The sequence below is a fragment of the Apteryx mantelli genome, chromosome 17 (genome assembly GCF_036417845.1).
Source record: "Apteryx mantelli isolate bAptMan1 chromosome 17, bAptMan1.hap1, whole genome shotgun sequence".
NCBI lineage: Eukaryota > Metazoa > Chordata > Aves > Apterygiformes > Apterygidae > Apteryx > Apteryx mantelli.
Window position 1 is genome coordinate 12594014 of NC_089994.1, and position 15314 is coordinate 12609327.

Genomic DNA, 15314 nt, shown 5'->3' on the forward strand with positions numbered 1-15314 from the left:
TAAGGACACCCAGATAAGGGAGACATTCTGCTCAACTTCCCTAGCAGAAAAGTGACCTTCATACTTAAGGTTTTATCCCACCAACACAGGGAGGGTGAAGACACAAGAGTGAAATGCTTGCAATGCGTCTGGAAGGCAGCAAGTAGGTAGCTGCCCTGTCCATCCACTGGCAATGGTCCTCACTGCCCATTCAAGTTTTATTAGGCAGCATTCTTCCATTGACTACATTTAATACAAACCTCATGCAAAAGTTGTGTTCAGCATCTGTCATTTCTGATGAGAACAGAAACTGTGTTCCTTCAGTTTGGAAAAAGACCCACAAGCAAAACTGGAAGCATGGGTTTCATCCTGGCTACACCTACTTCAACAAATAGCATAACACAATAGGAGAGATCTGTACAGCAAAACAACTGGCGCCGAGGACTCAACATCAACGCTAACTACATTTCAGGGGTTTTATTTCAGAGTAGCTCTACTCAACTCCCATGGTCCATTAGCAGTTGGAAGCGCCAGGTGCACTCCTGAGCCCATCTTCCACCTTAGCTTCCCCCAAAATGAATCCGGCCCATGGACTCCGAGGCCATGCTGATGCAAGCCAAAGTGCAGGGAGCAGAGAGGATTGGGAGACTTGCTGCAAAAAAGCGCTCCTGATCCGAACCAACACCCTGCTGTACACACAACCACCGCAGCAGCAGAACATTTACCGACTGTGTTTCCAGAGCACAGCTGCCTGCAGCAGGGCTGAGACAACTTTCACATTTGCAGCTTCAGCATTTCAAGGATCACTTACTGGAAAGATATTTGTAAGAGTTTTGCCACCTAAACCAAGCATTTATTTTAAGAAGGCCTCCAGAAACAAGCTCTTGTTTGGAAAAAGCCTTCAGCCAGTAGCTTACTTAGTTACAACAGATACAGCTGTTCAAAGAGACTTCCAGTTTCCTCAAATGGGCCAAAGGACTTCTTTCAGGCTGATTCAGCAGCAGAGGCTATTTCTTTCCATTTTTATCCTTCCACAATATTTACGATTTGTTCATTAACAAAACAAGGAAAAATGCTGCAAACAAAACTTTGCAGCCTACCAGCCTCTTTGAAGAGAAACAAAATGCCCAACCTACTCATTTCCACATCAGTAACCAGAATGATACTACAATTTGTTGCATTTCTGCAGAGGCTCATGTCCAAGAAGCGCTACAGGCAATTCACTTTGGACCTCTTACTCACACATGCCAGTCCATACAGCGATGGCTAATTCTGTCACCAAATGACCTCAACTACGGGAATGGCACAGAACCACCCCCCTAAATCCTTCCCTCATCACAGTCTGCAGCAGTGCCCTGACTGTGCTCCACAGCAGCACCAAAAGGCCTCTGCCAAAGACATTAAGCCGACAATTAATCAGTCTGGATCATTGCCTGACTTGTAGCTCTTACAGCAGAGGCCCCAGCGATGAAGTTACACTTTAATTGAGTGTAAAAATAGGCAACAGCCTCTACTGTCTACAGCTAACGCACATCTGCTAGCAGAGAACAAAGAAATGAAGAAGCTTAATTTAGCAGTACAGAAATCACCCTCGGAGAGCATGTTGTTAAAACGCCTCGCTACGACACTGCAGGATAGCGTTATGGATGTTAAGGCCCAGCAACTCAGTCTCCCTTTAAATTCTCTCTCCACCCAGACTGGAAGGTGGCATGATCCTCTTCTTGGAAAGTGTGTGTTTAGGTGTGTCCAAAGGGAAATGTCTGGGTGTACCCACAGTTAGTCATCCTCCTACCACAGCTTAAAAAGTCTGCGAGAGGAAACTTCTTCGGAGAAATCCTCCTCTGCACTCTGCCCCAGCCTGGGCTGCTACCAAATTTAGAAGGCTGTTAAGGAGGGAGAAGGAAGGGGGAAAAAAACCAAAACAATAATAAAAAAACCCACACCCAACCACAGTATAATTTTAATTACACAACACCTCCAAAACTCTCAGCAGTGCAGCATTTTCACCAGTCTGCATGAGACTAGTATTAATAGGACGACAGGGTAAAAACTTATGAAAGAAAGGCTTCGACCCCACAGAACTAGCCTCTTTTCCAGGAAGACTGGGGGATGCAGCACGAATGCTTGGAGGCTCCACCGTTACGCCCACGAGCACAGCACGGCTGACAAGGCTCCTACTGCTTGCAGGAGAGGAGTCTCACAGGCTCGAGCCCTCAGAACTGTTTTTGTTATTCTCCTGCAGAAGAGCGCACCGCTGCCTGCCTTGTTAGCCTCCCTTGACGCCCAAGGTTCCCGCTTTGCACCTTGCAGAACGCAACCACCACGCGCTCCTTAATCCTGCCCCATCAGCAGCACCCAGAGCAGCTGCCAAGGAAAGATAACCGCTGCGCGCAGATCGTGGTAAATGGGGCTAGAGCTCATCAACTGTACCAACAGAACAGAAGCATAAAGTGAAGCTCAGGGCCTGACCTGAAATCAGAAGATAAACTTGACAGCAACTGAAAGCTAAAGGGACGGTTTTTCTAGTGTCACTTCCCCTGCTCGCTGCAGGATCGCAGCGGTACTGCAGCAGGGAGGCACGCCGCACCCTCCTCTTCTGCCAGCAGGATCTCACGGAGCCAGGGCTCTCCTGGCCAGTGATCACCATTCGCCTCTTTTCTGAAAGTGGCAGTGGAGTCACGAACACGGGCTGCAAGGTGCAAGAATTTTGCTCAACAGAAACCAACTCCTAGGCCAAGGTCATCCAAAAAAACCTTTAGTTAACACAGTGGTTCCCAAGCTGACTGGGCTTGGAAAACAGAACCTAGGATTCCCAAGAGAGGAAAGAAAGGTTCCAAACAGTTACGTTTCTTAAGTGCTATTTTACTGCAGCTCAGACCTTGGCTTGATCAGGTTAATGCCTAAAGAGGGAAAGAAAAACCTTCATGCTAAGCAAGGATTATCTCTTGATGCAACTATTTGAATATAAGGAAGATAAAAGACAATACTAACATTCATCTGAATTGTGGGAGTATCTACCAGTGCTTACCCTTCGCAAAATAGCTCTAAAGCAAATAGCTGAGTTAGGACTTATGACCTCATATGCAGAAAAAGTATCTCAGAGCCTTCTGTGCTACACTGCTCCCCAGCCCTGCTCCCCCTCTTCACTCTTTCTGAAACTCAGCAGTAAAGAATTCAGGAGTATTTCTAGCAGGTTTCCAATTCAGGAGAGAACAAATAACTGAGATGAAGGAAGAAAAAGAGGAAAGAAGAAAGTACTCATTTACTGTAGTATAATCTCCCCTCTGCACAGAAGCACAATATCCCAAAGTGTTTCTCAAACCCAGAGACAGCTTTAAGGACAGACAGAAGCAAGTTCTAGGACAGACCTTTGGGATTCATGTCTTGCAGCCTATAAGGTCCTGCACCACAGCAAGCTAGCACACTATAAGGAACCAGTGGCTGCTTTCCTCTTGTGTAAGGGCTATACCAGAACAGATAAACTTTGGGTTGTGGTATCAGTCACACATAAGCACAGTCCAGAAGACTACATGGAAACAACTAATATAGTCACGCAACAGCCTGCTTCATGTCTTGGCCTGTTTTGGCAGATCCAGGTCCAGCAATAAAACCTACAACCACTAAAGTCAGCAGAACTTTGACTTCCCAAAAGAATGAGGAGTCCCAATTTTTTAAATGCAGATCCTAGGGGGTAAGAAGCAAGACCCAGAGAGGCTCACAGACTTTTGCTTTGGCTCTGACCACATTGTGCTTTCTATAAACTTCTGTCAGCTTGCTCCAGGATTTGGAGCACCAGTTGAGATACATGACAAGCAGAAGTGAGGTCCTGCATCACCAAAGTGGTTTATGGACAGCTTTGCGGTAGGTGGATTTTTGTAGGATCAGGAGAACAATAACGCAAAGGGTCAGTGCTGTCCCATTGCAGACACTACAGTTCCCTCCACTTACGAGACAGATGAACTGCTCCAGGACAAGTCATACTTCTGTGCAGATTAAAGACAGCAGGAAAGTTTTCCTCTGGTTCTACATGTGTTTCCGGAAGGGAGGGAAAGTACTTCCCATACAAATAAAACCCCAAGGTAACTGCCCTCAAGTTTGATTGCGTGACACTGGGGGGTGGGGAGGAAGTGCCATGTTCATCAATGATAGGACTGCTGGTAGAACAGCTCAATCTTCAGGTTCCCCAAAGAACCTTCAACACCTTCCACTGGACACAAGCTTTCAGCAGCTCCCTTCAAACCAGGGGCTCCACCGCCCTTCTGTCTCCAGGCCCCTGCAAACTGTTGTATGTGCCACTGCTCCACTGACGGGACGTTCAGCTGTGGCTTCATAAAGGTTTGCTGCAGGCTTTCAACAAAGCCCTGACACTCAAAGCAGTTGTTCAACAACTGAGGACTACAGCACTCGCAAGAGCTCAAACAGGAAAACATGACTGTCAGAGCCAGACTGGGCCTCTGCAGAACAAAGCACTACAGCAAGTCAAAGCTGAAAGCAGCATCTGAGACTAACCACAGAAACTCAAATATAGGATTAATGTCATAATAAGAGCATAGAGAAAAAGTGGCAGCTTCCACTAGTCACACACAGAACTTCAAGGTGAGACCAACACCAAAAAAACCCATGCATCACAGCAAATTCAAGGTTCACACTGCTGGGACACACGCAATCACGCTCTGTCTCAGAGGTAACACGGTGTCAGCTGCACCAGTTGATGCCCCCAGCTGGCCAGCTCTTCGGGAGGCACTGCTGCCTGGGAGCACGCAGTGCACGCTGCATCTGCATGCAACAGCTGCAGTGCAGCAGCCCAGCAAGGCTAAGAGACTGAAAAAGCAGCAGCATTCTGCAAAGTTGGGACTTTCCTTTGCTCTGATAATGGAGTAGGAAGAGTAGTTACTCCTTTGCTAACAAACAGAATAAGATTAGAAGATTCTTCAAACAAAAGCAAGTTTCTTTTTGCAAATGACAATGCATTATGTTAATGCCCTCAAGAGAGGGGGCTACAGAATTCTAAAAACAATGATAAACTGAAGATCTGATTTGCTGTTCTATATTTATTCATCTCCTTTCTGTATTACAGTCATACTATAAAATGAACATTTAAGGTTTGATTCCCCATTACCTTAAGCTCAGTCACATGCACTGGAATGAAATTCTTGCATACTGTGAAGCTGCATTTTATGGGCCTAAGAGCCTACACAAAGAGCAGGAGCGGGAGGGAGCGCTGCAGGTCGAAGCAGACAACAGGGCAGGCTACAAGAGCCAGGGTCTCCCTCCCTGTTCATGCTGAGCATTTCAGTTGCAATCGCACACTTACTGAGATACATTCAAATATAAAGAAAGCCACCTAATCTAGGAGTTCAATTTTAGAACTGAAGAATGTAGTTCTACTCAAAGTTGGGAAAGGCTTGTTTTGTTTAATGGCAAATCCTAAACACCTTTAATCTGATATCCTGCGAGATATTTTAAGCAACTGCAGAAATTAAGGGCCCAGTCCCCACTGGATTTTCCATGGCAGCTGCATGACTGACTGACCTTTGCAAATCTTCTCTTATATATCCATTTACTTCATATTTCATTTACCAGATTTAAGAGGAAAAAAAAAATTGTTGCAGCACAAAGCTGTTACAACAAGGAGTTTAAAGAAAAAAGCACAGGTTTTTCTTTCAAACAACAAAAGTTTTCATTTAAGAGAAAAATACAAGAGCCAGAAGCCAGATTAACGTGGCCTTAAGACCACAATATTTCAAAAATGAAGAAAATGTCATATGCTTTAACATATTTAACATGTCAGCTACAAGAGCCAACTAAGGTTTAAAAAGAAAAAAAAAAAAAGTATCGGACCCAAACAAAAAAGCCTCCAAAGAGAAAGATACCCAAATCTCTGGTTATGGGTACAGTGACATTAAGAAACACACAGACTGGGTGCTTTAAAGCCACTCACTCACCAGCACACCAGGGTCTGCTTCCCAGCATTTTCCCCTGCCTTACACCACCTCACCCCTCCCCAGCCAGTGCGACTCGCGCCGTTTCCCATGCCACCAGGGCGTACTCAGATGGATTTGCACAGGCTGGGAGGCCTTCCCTTCTTGGAGAGGTAAGATGCTTTGCTAAATAGGATCCGTAATGACTTAAAATTGTGCATCTTTCATTCCCCACAAGTGATACATACCGTCTGGTTGATCTCTAGTACGCCAGCTCAGCCGACCTAATTCCTCCTGCCATTCTCATGCGAAGGGACAGCCCAGACAGAACATTTTTGCTCTAAGCAACCAGTGATGCCGAGTTTGATTCATTTCTATCAGCTCCCCTTGAAACAACCTTAGGTCTGAAGAAAGGCAGCTTTGAGATCATTGCTTTGCACTTCAAGAGCATCTCTATGTTTATGGCTGTATTCAGGGCTTGCACTTCATAAAGCAGGAGACACCACACAGTTAAAGCACCTCTTTGCTATATGCTAAGCACAAAGGAGTCTCTAAAGCTGTCTCTTGGCAGGGTTCTTCCTTGGATTCTGCTGGGAAGCTTCATTATTAAAGTTCTCAAAAGGGAACTACAACAGCCAGTGAAGATAATTAAGATGGCTTCTCTTAAGCAAGGTATGTTTAGGTCTGTACCTCAGAAACACTGCCTTGTGAAATCACAGCACTCACACTCACTCTCCATGAGTGCTACGTGAACATGATTAAAAGCAAAAAAACACCACCAGAAACAAACATAGGTGAAAAAAAGTATATACTTATTTTGGAAAAGACTTCTCTCCTTGACTTCGCACATCAGAGAAAGCCGTCTCTGCTGACCACCCTCGTGCTTTCTCGTTTCCCGTTGTAGGCCGTGTGATGACGGCAGTGCACCTCGTGGAAGAGACGCCCCTGCTTCAAAGGGCCAGGGCTGCTCTCTGAGCTTTCCCAAAGCAGACCTGAGCTGCTCACTCAGACTCCTACCACCAACACTGACCCACACTTGCTGTTTGCTAGCCTGCCTGCTGTGCAAAAGCTTTTCAGTTGGTAGCAACAGGTAGGAAAACAGCGGGTGCAGAAAAGGGAGAGGAAAGAAGAGGGAGACACATGAGAGAAGTGATTATTCTCAATTCTCTACACGTGCCTGAGCATTAAGATGAGCCTTTGCAACACACACTTCTGTTTCACTGCAATTTCGTCACATAGGGTCCAGTCCAATCCAGTCACAAAGTTAAATGTATTAACTGGGCTTTGGTTTGGACCAACAGATATTTGGTAGAAATTCAAACAGTGGTTCTCCATCTAAATTCAGTCCCACGCAGGGGTGTTTTTTCCTGTCAACATGATTAGGGGGCACCTATTCCCAGGCACCTTCCAAATCTCCATAGCCCTGCTTTGCCCACTCCAGCATAATGCTTTCACTCATCACAAGGATTTAAACAGTGGAAATTTTCATAATGGAAACACTGATGGAGCTTAAAGAAGAGCAGCATGAATAGTGCCTCAGCAGTTCCCAGGGCTTTGCTGTCAAACCGTGAATACAGCCTACCAGTTTCCAATTACTCTTGGGAAACGTTCCTTAATCTCTCATTATAGTCTGAGTAATGCTACCTTCCACAGGAGCTTTAGAGGCCATTAACCTTCCACATCGCTGGCTCTTCCGTGACATCGTCATCATGTGAGAGGAACACAGGTACGTGCCTTTACACACATGATGAGTAAAACAGTGATCATAATTTCAGAAATGCAGCAAGACCACTCCATCTAAAAAAAGCCCTATGACTCCTTCAAGGTCTATATTTAGTGGTCAAAATTTGCTAGATGTTCCTGTGACCTGCTCCACAGGGTACCAGCTAGGGAAGCTGACATAAACAGAAGTTCAAGGCCATAAAATTCTCTGCTTGCCATAAACATAACCATTTTGATTCACTAAACTCTCATATCTCATTCTGCAAAACTACTGACGGAGGGCAGGTTAGATTTCCTTCCCCCTTTCCCCTTCTATCTCCAAATTAAGCCAGATCCAGTCTTCAGTAACAGAGTGATTCCCTTCAACAGATGCAAGAAAGCTGACAGAGCCATATAGCAGACACCCCATTCTTGTCTACAGCACAAACAGAAGCAACATTGCTTGGCAATTCAGAGGAGCCTGCGCTTCACACCCACTCACAAGGCAACTTGCCAGCTTCACTCAGGGAGGGAATTAAAAGCGGACTTAACCAGGCAGCCTGCCTGACCTCAGGAGTGCGATCTCCCAGACACAGAGCGTCTTAGTCATTCCAAGTGTCTCCTGAGACAGGGCACCAAAACAGTAATGCCCGAGGAGCAGAAGATCTCGCATTAGGTGGCACGAGAGGTGATGAGGCAAGGAGGTGACACTGCAGCAAGCATTGATTCATCCAACATCACACATTATCAAAGCACTGCAGCAAAAGCGAACAGCGCTGCAGGGCGCACCAAAGGACATTGCCACACACAGAGCTCCAGAGGTCTCTGGAGGGACAGCAGGAGGCACGTGCACAAGATGAAGCCTTTGGCTGCTAGTTCACGTGTCAGAAGAGGATGGTGGTGCAGAGAGCACAACCGAATGCCAGAGCCAAACAGCTGTGACCCTGCTGATCACAAGGACTCTCTCTACAGCAGCAATAGAACAAGCCTGTTCTTACTTGGCTCCACTCCTTCCCAAGACCAGCCCTGGGTGACTGACCATTCAGCCCAAGAATGCTTGTTCTGCCACCCCATGCCTTAAGCCATGGGCACAAGAAGAAAACAAATAGTTTGGACTGCAAGGACTCCATGTTCTGTGTCTCTTCTTTAGGAGTTCCAGGTGATGTAGCCTCCCCAGTAGAAATATTTTTGTGAGCCTTTGCTGTAGAAATGAGTTAAGCATCTCTAATCTCATCCCTAGCTGCTGAGCCCAACAAGCCAACTGGACACAAAATTATAGAAGGCAGACCCTCAGTTAATCTGATCTGAACTAGAAGCAAAAACACAACAGCGCAGAGCTACGTTTCTACAACTAGTCCATCCCACCTAAGGGATGCCAAAACTTTAAGAAACCAATACCCATACAAGCACAAGTCCCAGCCAGGCTGCTTCAAGAAACTCAGAACACAGCATACAGCCAAGGAGAATGGGAAGTAAAGTTATGCTTCTTCCCATTTCACCAGGAAAAATCGTCCTTTGGATATTAGAAAGGGTTATGTCCAAGAATGACATATTTTCTACAAGCCCAGAGCTGCTAGGCTAGGACTGCTTTGCTCTGCAGTACTAGAATAAACATGGCCCAACACCAACACAGTCACATGTGAGATCTTCAGCTGGCATCTACATAACCAACCCTCCTGGGGCAGGAGGCACAGCACAGGGAAGAGAACATAGCTAGGACCTCCCTTTGCCCCAAATATCCTAGTTACATGTAAAAGCCTGCTTCTTGCTAGTGCTGGAAAAAGCAGTCCAGTGCACAAGATTTACCTTGCTATCATTGAATCCTCTTAGCTACTTCAAGTGGTCTTTGATCACAGATTCAGATTCAACATCCAGTCTCGCAAAAAGATTCCAAAATACATCCCACACAGCAGACCAGTTACTGCTAAGTTTTCAGTATCAAAATGAATGAAGAGTTGAGCTGATCCCCACAGTTTTGGAATCTATGTTTTAAGAAACCTCATTTCCAAACCAAATGCTCATGCAAGTGAAATCATCATTTATCTTCTTATTGTCATTAATTTCCACCTTAAGCAACAAGAGCTCATTATGCTATATTTGAAAAAGAGTCAAAAAATTCCTGCACTCCAGACATCTCTCTAGACTACTGCAGTCCAGAGACCCTAACTGCAACCGCTCTGCAAGGCAACCGAGGGGTGAGGGATTGTTTGGCAGCAAGTAATGCACCCTGCATATGGAGGAATCTAGTTTTCACTTTATGCCAAACACCTCTTGGGCCTAGGAAAGATCTGCAGCACAACTCCATACAGACACTAGAGAGTACTTTCTAAATATAAAAATGCAATAAAACATGATTTATCTGCTTCTTGAGCAGGGATTCTCTCATTAGGCTCCTAGACTAGTCACAGCACCTCTCATTAATACATGAGCACATAATAATGGAAATATGCATATTTTATTTGGTGAGCCGTTCTCATGTAATGATATTGCTCTTAGGACTCCAGTGAGGGGATCTATAGAAGTCCAGACACTGTACCTTTATGCATTAAATATTCACCAGTGTCGCTTCTTCCTAGGAAGCTTCTTTCTTTGTCATTATTTATGAACCAATATCACAAAGATGCACGAAACAAGAAGGAACACGGCAACTTTCCCAGATTTGAGGGATAAAATAAGTGCCAGGGAGTGAGCTGCTACATGAAATATCAGTGTTGCAAGTGCCTGTCTGGGGCAAATCTGGCATTACATCAAAAATTTTAAAGTTGTATTAGGCCTGGTTTACATTTTCCTGGTTAAAAGTTAGTGCTAACGAAAGCATCACCGAGTGTAATCACTTGCTTACAGCCTTTGTGGTTTTCGCAACCATTTCCTTGTGTGCAAGGAGCATGCAAGTAAAAGTTAAAGTCACTGTTGACAGGAGGTGCGGAGGAAGGGAAGAGACAAAATACAATAATGTAACAGAAAAAGCTGCAGGGCAACATTAAGATTCACAGGAACTATTTTTTTCTTTTTGCCCTATGAAGTTGTAGTAGAAGAATAAACCTCTTCAGTTTTAGAAAGCCTAAAAATAACAGCTCAATTGACTGCAACTATGACATTTTCAAGGGTAAATATATACATAAATATATAGGTATCTATGAATGAAGCAATTAATCTTGTACCAGAAGAACAAGATCAGTAAGAAACAGTCTTTTCCACAGTGTAAGGAAAGGTGGGCAGGAGCCAGCCTTCCACAGAATTTGCATTTACCTTTGCAGATAGCTTACTCTCATACAACTCCTGAACAGATACAGAGCAAGGCCAAACACTCAGGTGCAATACACACACAGTCGATGTGGTGGACGGCATCAGACTGCGTGCGATTACAGATCACCTTCCACCAGAGTAGGTACCTTGGTAGCACCGTGTAGCTTCCCAACACAACTTAAGTCATATCATTTTGCCCAAGAAATCAGATTCCCTGTATGACCTTGGGTAGTCTCTGACAAAGCTGGTAACACAACACAGGCTTGGGCATGCCCTGAAAGCAGGACCACTCCCGAGTTCCTATTTTTTTTTTCTACATCTTACACAGTTTCTAGCAAACATCTCAACAGGCTACACTGCTATATATAGAATTTAACTAAAGCTCTTTTGCCATCACATGAGAAAAATGCATTGTCTCAATCATAACAGTTATGAACTCACTACTTTAGGTGGAGCATCTGAGCTGCTTCCTATCAGGCAGTTATTTGAGGCAGGGAGAGGAACAGGACATGAACAAAGGTTCTGAAAGATCTGCAGGAAGCAAATCCAGCAGTATAATACTTCATGCAAATGCAAACTATAGGGGAGGAGCAGAAACAGCCACATGCTCCCGCAACTGAAAAATTATGGAATAAGTAAACTTAGGAGTACAGAGGAGGAGAATGAAAAATATGAGATCTAATGCCCCAAGTGCCCCTTGCCCAGCGGAAACTTCTCCAGCTCTGTGCTACTCTGCAGCACCATAACAAAGGAGGTCACTCCCTTAGGACTTTGCAAGACCAGCTCTAAATCCTAGTTCACAAAGCAAAGGACAGGTGGTCTCTTGCCCAAAGGATATTTCCAAGAACTGCTCCTGTCCCAAATGCCTTTGCCTCTCTCCCAGGAGAAGCCTAAACATCCCCCACGTCCATCTGCCTTTAACAAAAGCGATGTCAGGCATTAAACACTTTCCAAGAACCTGGCCTCCAGTAAAGCCCCTGCAGGACCTTGCCATGACCCTCTGTGCTGGCAGAGGCAGACGCAGCGGGTGACACAGTCCTGCGGGCCACAGAGCGAGGGTGACGCGCGCAGACTACAGCGCCCAGAAGGCACTGCAAAGAGGCTGCACCAGCCAGCCGAAACTGGTGCTCTGGGTGACGCAGCGGCCACCCGAGCCAATCCACGGGAGCAGCAGGAATGTCAACAAACACGGCGGCCTGGAGGCCACGTGATATCGGGGACAGGGCAAGCGGCTCCAGATAAGTCACCCAACAGCCACCCGGGTGGCCCGACTTGTGCAGTGGAGCCAGCAGTCACCACAGCCGTCGCTCATAAATATAAAACCTTAGGGTGGAACAAGTTCCCCTGACTTATCACACTCCAGCCCCTCAGTCTAGAAACACAGGGATTCCATTTTATGCTTTTATATCCTGCAGCAATTTTTTTTTTAAACATCATTAATGTTGGATAAAACATGCCTCATGGCCCAGCAGAACTTTGTAACTAAAAGTTCAAGGAAAAAAAAAGTCATTGAATAACTTGAGTTTCAGAGCAGATCAGTTCCAGCCCCTTAGCGTAGATCTTCAGAGCTGACTTTGTAGGAAAAAGCAACTGTGGGAAACCACAATAATCTAAAAAAGTCTCCTGCAATTTTTAACACTTATTGATTGCCACAAGGACAACAGAAAAATGTAAATGATAATCCTGAGAAACTGAAGACAAATCATATGCCACAACGTCATGCTCACACTATTTCTACATCATCTATGAAAAAGTAGTATTCTTGGGAGTACAGCCAGACTGGGGGGGGGGGGGGGGGGGGGGAGCAGGCATGCCCAGAACTACTGTAATTTTATTTCTAACATTTTAAGAACTTATGACCTTCCAAAACACAGACATATTCACCACTTATTGCATTTTACCACGCAGTATCCTGGGAGAAAACTCCAGCAGGAGCTCCCACCTCAACCTCAGTTGCATGAGAGCTCTGTGGTCCAGAACACAATTAATATATGATTTGCTCAGACATGTTTGTATATCTTTCCCTAGCTTATGAGGGACTTTTTCCCAGAATAGGTATGCCAGATTACAAACATCTGTTAAAAACAAACTCTGCAAACTCCACTCAGCCTCTCCCAAATCTAGAATGCTTTGCCATAATTGAATGTATTTACCTGGAAGTCATACAAAGCAACGATGTTTTCATGTTTCAATTCCTAGAAAAAGTAAGACAAAGACAATAAGCTAGGAACAAAGAGGATATATAACAAAGACTCTGAAGAAAATGATTCGTTCTACCTTTACCTTAAGGATTTTTATTTCCTTGCCCAGCAGAGTTTGAGATTTCGCAAGGTTTTTCTTGTTAATGCATTTCACAGCTACTTCCAGCTCAGGTTTCTGAAAGTTAAAAAGTGCATGTGTAATTTAAAGAGATATGTAAATTTCACCATTAATTTACATTAAGATAAGCAGCCTCTTAATACTACTGAAAGAAGTGTCTTGCAGCATTAGTAAAGGTCTCTACTTTATATCCTAATGCATATCCCTCACTTGTTCTGACTTGCCCTTTCCTGAATTATGCCTGTCAACCCAAGGAGAAAAGCCCAAGGTTGGGGTTTTTGTTATTACTTTACACCATGATTATCCTCTTAGTTAAGCACTAGAAATAAACACACTGTGGGAACCAGGGCTTATCCCGAGCACTAATGATGGAAAATCCACAGATGGATTGGTTTCCTTTTATTTAAGGGTGAACGATTTCCCCTCCTCTCGGAAAAAAAAAAGAGGACAAAGATGGAACAACTCCACGACAACCAAAAGACACTTCAGAGACGGTCCTGGGCTGCTGGGTGGTATTTTGGGTTGTTTTTTTCCCCCTCCTCGTTGGGGTGCCCCTCCCCCACCCCTTTTATTTTGGTTTTAGGGCGAGTTTTTTGGCGCACAGGGTGTTTCTGTGGGACACAACCACGCGCTCCCTCGCACAGCCTTTGCCTGCTCGGGTAAAGGGACACAAGGTTAAGGCCCGTCCCAGGTCCTGCTGGGGCCCGAGCCCCGAAGACACCAGGGTACAAAGTAATAATAATGATAGTGATAATAACACCACCACCAAGACACATTTCCCTGCTCCCCAGAGCGGTCCGGGGTCCGGCAGGGCGGCCGAGGACGGACGCAGCAGCCCAGGGCCGGGCCGCCGTCGCGCCAGGGCGATGGGCCGCGCGCGACACCCAAGCGGGGCCCGGGCCAGGAGGCAGAGGGAGCGGAGGAGGCGACGGCGATGGCGATGGCGAGGGCTCACCTCTTTGTGCCGGCCCTTGAAGACGACAGCGAAGGCCCCGTGCCCGATGAGGTCCTTCCTGCTGAATTCAAACTTTCCCACCGCCTCCATGGCGCGACGCCGGCGGGCTTCCAGGGCGGACGGAGGCGGGCGGCGAGCGAGCTACGTCGCGGGGAGAACTTCGGAGCGCAGAGGCGACGGCGACGAGGAGGAGGGCGACGGCGATGAAGAAGCTCCCTTCGAAAAACAACAACAACAACAGCAGCAGCAGCGATTAAGCCTCCCGCTCTGGAAGCGCCCCGGCGGGCTGCCCGCTCCGGCGGCTCGGGCGGGAGCCGGGAGCGGCCGCGGGGCAGCGCCCCCCCCCCCCCCCCGCCGCCCGGCACCTGCCCCTGCCCCGCCGCCGCCGCCGCACCTCTCCTCCGGCCAGGGGCTGCCTTTTCCTGCAGGCGGGCCGGGAGCTGCTCATTGTTAGCGGCCGGGGCGCAGCGGGCTCCTCAGAAGCGGGCCTCCCCCATCCGCTCCTCGGGACCGACCGACCGGCGCAGCTCGCCCCGCCGCCGCTGCGGGCGCCTCTGCCCGCGCCGAGGGAGGGAGGGAGGCAGGCAGGGAGGCGCGGCCCGGCCCGGCCCCCCCCGCCCCGCCCCGCGGGCGCGGCCGCGCCACCTTAAACCCGCGCGCCGCCTTAAGGTCAAGTCCACCTTAAGCGAGCAGTCCGCCTTAAGCGCCAGGCCACCTTAAGGGCCGCTCTGCCCCCCCCGCCCGCTCCCGTTTGTGCACAGCGGCGCCGCGGTCGCCCCGAGGGTCCCCGCCGCCCGCCCGGGCCCAGCCCGGCCGCCGCCCGCGCCCGCACAAAGCCCCGCGGAGCGGAGCGGAGCGGCGCGGCCCAGAGCAGAGGCAGAGCGCCGGCCCCGGCGGCGGCGGCGCAAGCGCGGTGCGCGGCAGCGGGGGAGGCCGCGGCAGCGCGGCCACCTGAGGCGCGGGGGGCCGAGCCGCCGCGCTTAAAGGCGCCGCCGCCGCCGCGGGACAGCGGCCGGCAGCGCCGCCCCCGCGGGGGGGGAGGGGGGAGGGAGGGCTTCCCGCCGGGTCCCGCCGGGCCCCCAGCCTGGCGTGGAGCTGTCTGCACCCGCTGAAAACAAGGGTCAGTTCCGGGTGAATTCCTGAAAGTTTAGCACAAGACCGTTGCCGTGTGGCCGGTCGCGGTGCCCAGGCCT

General features: G+C 47.8%; 1 protein-coding gene across 3 annotated transcripts in view; it reads right to left on the minus strand.

Annotated features, from left to right (window-relative positions):
• ULK1 (unc-51 like autophagy activating kinase 1) overlaps positions 1-14654 on the minus strand; it is an 85168-nt gene extending 70514 nt beyond the window's left edge. For all 3 annotated transcript variants that reach the window (XM_067307299.1, XM_067307300.1, XM_067307298.1), the window contains exons 1-4: positions 14516-14654; positions 14122-14337; positions 13131-13223; positions 13001-13042 (exon numbers count right to left, since the gene is read on the minus strand). In XM_067307299.1, coding sequence (XP_067163400.1) covers positions 13001-13042; positions 13131-13223; positions 14122-14211 — 225 coding nt within the window. In that variant the 5' untranslated portion in view covers positions 14212-14337; positions 14516-14654. The remainder of the gene's footprint in view (positions 1-13000; positions 13043-13130; positions 13224-14121; positions 14338-14515) is intronic.
• Positions 14655-15314: the final 660 nt, after the last annotated feature.